Source organism: Schistocerca serialis, chromosome 1 (assembly GCF_023864345.2).
Source record: "Schistocerca serialis cubense isolate TAMUIC-IGC-003099 chromosome 1, iqSchSeri2.2, whole genome shotgun sequence".
Classification (NCBI taxonomy): domain Eukaryota; kingdom Metazoa; phylum Arthropoda; class Insecta; order Orthoptera; family Acrididae; genus Schistocerca; species Schistocerca serialis.
This window is the reverse complement of record NC_064638.1, coordinates 242,469,869-242,479,110: the sequence shown is the minus strand read 5'-3', so window position 1 is coordinate 242,479,110 and position 9,242 is coordinate 242,469,869. Positions and strand designations below refer to the sequence as shown.

Sequence of the window (9,242 nt, the reverse complement as noted above, 5' to 3'; positions counted from 1 at the left end):
CCTGCTTAGCCATTTTGCACTTCCTGTCGATTTCATTTTTGAGACGTTTGTATTCCTTTTTGCCTGCTTCATTTACTGCATTTTTATATTTTCTCCTTTCATCAATTAAATTCAATATTTCTTCTGTTACCCAAGGATTTCTACTAACTCTCTTCTTTTTACCTATTTGATCGTCTGTTGCCCCTGGAAATGTCTTACAATTTCAAACCTGGTTCCTAAATCTCTGTCTATCTGATACCTTTTAGTATCTCCAGGGTTCTTCCATGTATACAACCTTCTATCATGATTCTTAAACCAAGTGTTAGCTATGATTAAGTTATGCTCTGTGCAAAATTCTATCAGGCGGCTTCCTCTTTCATTTCTTAGCCCCAATCCATATTCACCTACTATGTTTCCTTCTCTCCCTTTTCCTACACTCGAATTCCAGTCACCCATGACTATTAAATTTTCGTCTCCCTTCACTATCTGAATAATTTCTTTTATTTCATCATACATTTCTTCAATTTCTTCGTCATCTGCAGAGCTAGTTGGCATGGAGTTAATGAACTACAAAGCCTTAATTGTGCTGTGGGAAGTAGTTCTCATGTAGGTGTTTTTACCAGAAGTGGATCAGGTGAAACTGTTGTTATTAGTGAATTAGACTTACCAAGCACTAGTGATACCATGCAAAATCTTTATTTTACAGGTGCCAATACCAGAGGTGAAACTGGTGTTAGAGAATTACCTAGCACTAGTTGTGCTGAGCAGAGTAATTCATTGAGTGATGCACCTCTTAAATTTTTTATTCCTCCTCAAAATGAATGTGCAGATAGTGAGTACACATTCTTATCTGAAACATTTTGTAATGAGGAAAATGGGGTTTTAGGTACAGGGTCTCAAAAGCAGACTTAACTCCAACAAAATCAAAAATGTACAAGATTCATAGGAATACTCTAACAAGGCTATCAAAACTGAAAGCAAAGCTACATCATGAAAAATCAGAACTGAAAGCACTTAAAGATTTATTTGACAGCAATACTTTCTCTGTCATAGAATCTAATTTAAATTCTGTTGCCAAAGATTTCATAAACAGCCAATTACGAAATGCTCATCGATCAACAAATCTACATCTACATCTACATCTACATCCATACTCCGCAAGCCACCTGACGGTGTGTGGCGGAGGGTACCTTGAGTACCTCTATCGGTTCTCCCTTCTATTCCATTCTCGTATTGTTCATGGAAAGAGGGATTGTCGGTATGCCTCTGTGTGGGCTCTAATCTCTCTGATTTTATCCTCATGGTCTCTTCGCGAGATATACGTAGGAGGGAGCAATATACTGCTTGACTCTTCGGTGAAGGTATGTTCTCGAAACTTTGACAAAAGCCCGTACCGAGCTACTGAGTGTCTCTCCTGCAGAGTCTTCCACTGGAGTTTATCTATCATCTCCGTAACGCTTTCGCGATTACTAAATGATCCTGTAACGAAGCGCGCTGCTCTCCGTTGGATCTTCTCTATATCTTCTATCAACCCTATCTGGTACGGATCCCACACTGCTGAGCAGTATTCAAGCAGTGGGCGAACAAGCGTACTGTAACCTACTTCCTTTGTTTTCGGATTGCATTTCCTTAGGATTCTTCCAATGAATCTCAGTCTGGCATCTGTTTTACCGACGATCAACATTATATGATCATTCCATTTTAAATCACTCCTAATGCGTACTCCCAGATAATTTATGGTATTAACTGCTTCCAGTTGCTGACCTGCTATTTTGTAGCTAAATGATAAAGGATCTATCTTTCTGTGTATTCGCAGCACATTACACTTGTCACTTGTGCCATTCCCTGCACCATGCGTCAATTCGCTGCAGATCCTCCAGCATTTCAGTACAATTTTCCATTGTTACAACCTGTCGATACACCACAGCATCATCCGCAAAAAGCCTCAGTGAACTTCCGATGTCATCCACAAGGTCATTTATGTATATTGTGAATAGCAACGGTCCTATGACACTCCCCTGTGGCACACCTGAAATCACTCTTATTTCGGAAGACTTCTCTCCATTGAGAATGACATGCTGCGTCCTGTTATCTAGGAACTCCTCAATCCAATCACACAATTGGTCTGATAGTCCATATGCTCTTACTTTGTTCATTAAACGACTGTGGGGAACTGTATCGAACGCCTTGCGGAAGTCAAAAAACACGGCATCTACCTGTGAACCCGTATCTATGGCCCTCTGAGTCTCGTGGACGAATAGCGCTTCTTTTTCGAAACCCATGCTCATTCCTACAGATTAGATTTCTAGTCTCCAGAAAAGTCATTATACTCGAACACAATACGTGTTCCAAAATTCTACAACTGATCGACGTTAGAGATATAGGTCTATAGTTCTGCACATCTGCTCGACGTCCCTTCTTGAAAACGGGGATGACCTGTGCCCTTTTCCAATCCTTTGGAACGCTACGCTCTTTTAGAGACCTACGGTACACCGCTGCAAGAAGGGGGGCAAGTTCCTTCGCGTACTCTGTGTAAAATTGAACTGGTATCCCATCAGGTCCAGAGACCTTTCCTCTTTTGAGCGATTTTAATTGTATCTCTATCCCTCTGTCGTCTATTTCGATATCTACCATTTTGTCATCTGTGCGACAATCTAGAGAAGGAACTACAGTGCAATCTTCCTCTGTGAAACAACTTTGGAAAAAGACATTTAGTATTTCGGCCTTTAGTCTGTCATCCTCTGTTTCAGTACCTATTTGGTCACAGAGTGTCTGGACATTTTGTTTTGATCCACCTACCGCTTTGACATAAGACCAAAATTTCTTAGGATTTTCTGCCAAGTCAGTACACAGAACTTTACTTTCGAATTCATTGAACGCCTCTCGCATAGCCCTCCTCACACTACATTTCGCTTTGCGTAATTTTTGTTTGTCTGCAAGGCTTTGGCTATGTTTATGTTTGCTGTGAAGTTCCCTTTGCTTCCGCAGCAGTTTTCTAACTCGGTTGTTGTACCACAGTGGCTGTTTTCCATCTCTTACGATCTTGCTTGGCACATACTCATCTAACGCATTATGTACGACGGTTTTGAACTTTGTCCACTGATCCTCAACACTATCTGTACTTGAGACAAAACTTCTGTGTTGAGCCAACAGGTACTCTGAAATCTGCTTTTTGTAACTTTTTCTAAACGGAAAAATCTTCCTACCCTTTTCAATATTCCTATTTACGGCTAAAATCATCGATGCCGTAACCGCTTTATGATCGCTGATTCCCTGTTCTGCGTTAACTTTTTCAAATAGTTCGGGTCTGTTTGTCACCAGAAGGTCTAATATGTTATCGCCACGAGTCGGTTCTCTGTTTGTGCTCAAGGTAGTTTTCAGATAAAGCACTTAAAAAAATTTCACTGGATTCTTTGTCCCTGCCACCCGTTATGAATGTCTGAGTCTCCCAGTCTATATCCGGGAAATTAAAATCTCCACCCAGAACTATAACATGGTGGGGAAATCTATTCGAAATATTTTTCAAATTATCCTTCAGGTGCTCAGCCACAACAGCTGCTGAGCCAGGGGCCTATAGAGACATCCAATTACCATGTCTGAGCCTGCTTTAACCGTGACCTTCACCCAAATCATTTCACGTTTCGGATCTCCGTCAATTTCCTTCGATACTATTGCACTTCTTATCGCTATAAACACGCCTCCCCCTTCACTGTCCAGCCTGTCTCTGCGGTATACATTCCAATCTGAGTTTAGGATTTCATTACTATCTACATCTGGTTTCAGCCAACTTTCTGTCCCTAGTACTATATGGGCGTTGTGACCGTTTACTAATGAGAGCAGTTCTGGGACCTTTCTGTAGACGCTCCTGCAGTTTACTATTAGCACATTAATATTGTTATTCCCTGTTGCATTTTGCCTACTCCTACCTTGCTGCGTCTCAGGAGGCGTCTTGTCGGTCCTAGGGAGGTGATTCTCTAACCTAAAAAACCCCCATGTGCACTCCACACATACTCCGCTACCCTTGTAGCCGCTTCCGGCGTGTAGTACACGCCTGACCTACTCAGGGGGACCCTAAATTTCTCCACCCGATAGCGGAGGTCGAGAAATTTGCACCCCAGATCTCCGCAGAATCGTCTGAGCCTCTGGTTTAAGCCTTCCACTCGGCTCCAAACCAGAGGACCGCGATCAGTTCTGGGAACGATACTACAAATAGTTAGCTCTGATTTCACCCCGCGAGCCAGGCTTTCTGCCTTCACCAATTCCGCCAACCGCCTGTACGAACTGAGGATGACCTCTGAACCCAGACGGCAGGAGTCATTGGTGCCGACATGAGCAACAATTTGCAGTCGGGTGCACCCAGTGCTCTCTATGGCCGCCGGCAGAGCCTCCTCCACATCTCGGATGAGACCCCCTGGCAAGCAGACAGAGTGAACACTAGCCTTCTTCCCCGACCTTCCCGCTATTTCCCTAAGGGGCTCCATCACCCGCCTACGTTGGAGCTCCCAATAACTAATAAACCCCTCCCCCCGTGTGCCTGCTCGGACCTTGCTGAAGGAGCAGCCACATGTCCACTCACAGGCAGAGCGGGCGATGCCACACGGCCAGCCTCCACATTGACCCTCCGCCTTGTGTGCCGCGAACGCTGCTGAACCCGCCACTCCCCTTGGGGAGAGGGTGGCCCAACCGCGCCCAGTACCCGCGAAGATGTCTCGACAGCAGGGACAGTGGGTGAAGCATGTAACACCTGGGGTGTACCTTGTGACGCACCAGACTCCCCACTGCCGCTACACTCCGAGGCAGCAGCCTGAAGACGGCTGACCGCGGCCATCAACACGCTCAGCTGTTCGCGAACAGTGGCCAGCTCCTCCTGCGTCCGTACACAGCAGTCACACATCCTATCCATCCTAAGGAATCAATTTACTGAAGAGAGTTAATCAACCTTTAACTAGACTGCTAATTCACTAAAGGCGGCTGTTTATTAACTAAACTGTGGTTGCTAGGCACTTCTTGTAGAAAACAATGAAAATAGCACTACCTGTCTCTGGACTGTATTGAAAACAAACACTAGCACTACTGGCACTATGGCTGACTAAAGGGACTTTCTCTGACTGTATTCAAAACAAACACGAAATCTATGGAACACTATTAATAGCACCCGACAATTAAAGCTTCCCAAAAGCAAATACACACGGAAGAAGAAGTGACAAGTAAGAAAAATACAGTTAATGCTTAAATTAAGGTAGCTCGCTGCACAGCAGACGTGAAGCAGATGGCAGTTACGACGACACTAACTCTACTGGCACTATGGCTGACTAAAGGGACTCTCTCTGACTGTATTCAAAACAAACACGAAATCTATGGAACACTATTAATAGCACCCGACAATTAAAGCTTCCCAAAAGCAAATACACACGGAAGAAGAAGTGACAATTAAGAAAAATACAGTTAATACTTAAATGAAGGTAGCTCGCTGCACAGCAGACGTGAAGCAGACGGCAGTTACGACGACACTGACACTACTGGCACTATGGCTGACTAAAGGGACTCTCTCTGACTGTATTCAAAACAAATACGAAATCTATGGAACACTATAAATAGCACCCGACAATTAAAGCTTCCTAAAAGCAAATACACACGGAAGAAGAAGTGACAAGAAAAATACAGTTAATACTTAAATTAAGGTAGCTCGCTGCACAGCAGACGTGAAGCAGACGGTAGTTACGACGACACTGACACTACTGGCACTATGGCTGACTAAAGGGACTCTCTCTGACTGTATTCAAAACAAATACGAAATCTATGGAACACTATTAATAGCACCCGACAATTGAAGCTTCCTAAAAGCAAATACACACGGAAGAAGAAGTGACAAGAAAAATACAGTTAATACTTAAACTAAGGTAGCTCGCTGCACAGCAGACGTGAAGCAGACGGTAGTTACGACGACACTGACACTACTGGCACTATGGCTGACTAAAGGGACTCTCTCTGACTGTATTCAAAACAAACACGAAATCTATGGAACACTATTAATAGCACCCGACAATTAAAGCTTCCTAAAAGCAAATACACACGGAAGAAGAAGTGACAAGAAAAATACAGTTAATACTTAAATTAAGGTAGCTCGCTGCACAGCAGACGTGAAGCAGACGGCGGTTACGACGATGGACACTCGAGGACACAGTATTTGCTTTACCCTTATACAAACGAAGTCCCCTCCTATACAAATATTTGTCAGTTCATTTTTATCTTCCTTCTGTGAGGCATCTGAAATGTCTGTTGTCTTCTATACCTTTTGAACCAGGATTGAATACTTTGGTCATGAATGTAATGAAAGCAGAAGTTGAAGTAATGAAAAACAGTGAAAAATATTGTGCTTTGTTGTTTGATGAAATATCTTTAGAAAGAGGGTTGTATTATAGTGCAAGCAAACAAGAAATTTCAGGGTTTCAAGATTTAGGGAGGTCAAATGTGCATGCAAATCATGCATTAGTTTTCATGGTTAGAGGCATACATAAAAGCTGGAAGCAGGTTGTTGCTTATTATTTCACTCACACCTCAGTTTTAAGTATCACTTTAAAAAGTCTTATTACCTATGTCATAAGACAATTGCAAGAAATAGGGCTAAAGGTAGTTTGTACAGTTTGTGACCAGGGTGCAACCAACCAGAGAGCACTGAAGGAACTCTGCTGTGAGAAATCTACTGAGTCCAGTCCATTACATTTTGTAGTCAGAGATGAACCTATTGCAGTCATTTATGATGTCCCACATCTATTAAAAAATACTAGAAATGCTCTGCTAGGATATAAAATAAGTATGGGTTTAAAACAGAGGTCAATTTTGAATATATTCACAGGGCTTTTCTTCTGGATCAGCAGAAGATGTTTAAGACATTGCCAAAACTACATAGGAATCATTTTGAATTAAAGGATTCTTTTACTAAAATTAAAGTCAAGGTAGCTGCAACCCAGCTTAGTCATACAGTTGCTGCAGTTATTGAAACTTATGTGGCATTTAATATCTTACCTGCTGAGGCAATATACACTGCAGAATTTGTTGAAAAGATGGATTGTTTATTTGATTCACTGAACAGCTTCTATTGTTATCCACAAGATGGCAAGTCTTATATGTGCGCCCTCTCTGTAGAATCCCCACATATTGAAATGTGGTACAGTCTGTTACTGGAAACGGAAAATTGGAAAGTGTTGGAGCTAGGCACAGGGTGAGATAAGACAAATATGTTCAGTTTCATAAGTGGGTGGCAAACTAAAATAAGATCACTGATGTTCATTTGGAACAGATTAAAAAAATGGCTTTAATTTTTTAAGCGTGAGGGCTTTCAATCAAGACCCAGTGGAGAATGTATTTTGTTGTGTGAGGCAGCATTGTGTTCCAAACACTAACCCAACTTGCTTTCAGTTCAAAGCAGTATTGAAAACAGTTATAGTCAATAACATGTCCTTACCTACAAAGTCACTAGGTAATTGTGAGGATGATAGATGCATGCCATTAAGCAATTTAAGGCAATTTTTGGAGCTAGTGATGACAACTTTCTTGACCCCACAATAGACCATTCTGTTATAAATCAAGTGCTTTACATTGTGCCCTTGCTGATAATGAAGCTGCTGCTAGTAGTGGTGGGGCTGATGTAAGAAATGACAGACAAGCACTAGCATATGTAGCTGGTTACATTCTATGAAAGATAGGTCTAACACCTGAAACCAACTGTGGTGACTGTAAAACAACTCTGTTCTTACAAACACCCACAGAGCATCATTTATTTACAAGTTTCAAAGAATATGATGCTTTAAACCCAAAATTATTGTATGCTAGTGACAGCTTAATGTCCTTTGTAGCAAATGTTCATAGTCAGTTGTATGCATTCTTAGATAAATGTGGACACCAGGAACAATTGGAAAATACATTCTATTCACTGTTTAAGTTTTCAGAGGAAATAACATTTTGCAAGGCTCATTTTTCTGAACAGTATATATTAAGACAATGTATATCTCTATTGATTTACAAGTATGTGAAGGATTGGAAACACACCATCAGTAATAAAAGACTTGATATTGTTAAAGACAAATTCAGCAAACGGTTTAAAGCATTATAACAGTTAAAAGAAAATTTTCCTTGTGTGCTTGAGAAATAAAAAGTAAGTTTTGTTTTTCACTGTTTTTATCCACCTTTCCTGCTTTTGGTACTTCGTATTTATGTTTTCTTTTTTTGTGTTGAAGCATTTACAGTAGTAAGATGTAGGAACCTTTTCAAGAAATTAATGGTCAGTAGTGCAAGTTTGCTGGGCAGTTACTCAGAACTTATAGTCCTGAAACATATTTGTAACAAATTTTAGAATTCTTCATTAATTAATACAGTGATAAATATTTTTTAATTGAACTTCTTTAACTGCTGCTTATTCTCTTAATAATAGGCTTTTTTCTTCATTGATCCAGCAGCTTGTATGACGTAAAAATTATGACATTATTCAGGAATATTAGTAGTCCAGTTTAGCTGCTACAATGTTATTTTTCTACTACAAGCTTGTTTCGACTTACTCTCAGTTTCAAGTGTTGCATTTGGTTCTTATGAGCCATAAAACATGCTAGAGCTTTTACATGTTGATAGATAACAATATAAGCATGTCACTTTAAAAGTCTATTTTTGACGTTTGCGCCTGACAGTCGCTGCTCCTATCACGTTTTCTTGTCTGTCAGACGCAAACGTCAAAAATAGACTGAAAATATTACTGAATAAGTTTCTCTCTGCTGTAGTACAGTGTGCTATAGCTGTGTTTCAATTATTTTATTATGATGCCAGCCAAAATAATTACATAGGACGCCCAGAAAAATAAGGTAATAGAATTTAAATAAAAATAAAAACCTACAACGTAAGTAAACTAGGCGGGGGATACCACTTAAGGCGCTGCTGTCGGTCTGTGTTTCTCACTTTTAACACGGAAGTTGCGTTTCTCTTTTTTCTTGTTATGTGAGATCACTATCAGCAGTGTATACAGACCACTTCATACTTACCGTGCTTCTCGTCTCGTCAAAACATCAAAACATTAAAACATCCCGCAATGTGTTTCAAATGGCAGCATTCACACAGGCCGACAACAGACCGTAATTTCAAGTTACGTCATGTTATCATCAAAGTTTCTCAGAAAGGAAGTTTTGACGGTGTCATTGTCTGCTAGTTTCAGAAGTTAACATATTTTCGCCACATTCACTTTTAATCTTTATTTTAATATTCTGCATTGCTTTCCT

At 40.8% G+C, this 9,242-nt stretch overlaps 1 protein-coding gene across 1 annotated transcript in view; it reads left to right on the top strand.

The window, feature by feature from the left end:
- Positions 1-663: 663 nt before the first annotated feature.
- The window catches only part of LOC126463402 (uncharacterized), a 137,660-nt gene continuing 129,081 nt past the window's right edge, over positions 664-9,242 (top strand). Inside the window, exon 1 of the mRNA XM_050096158.1 lies at positions 664-811. Coding sequence (XP_049952115.1) covers positions 664-811 — 148 coding nt within the window. The remainder of the gene's footprint in view (positions 812-9,242) is intronic.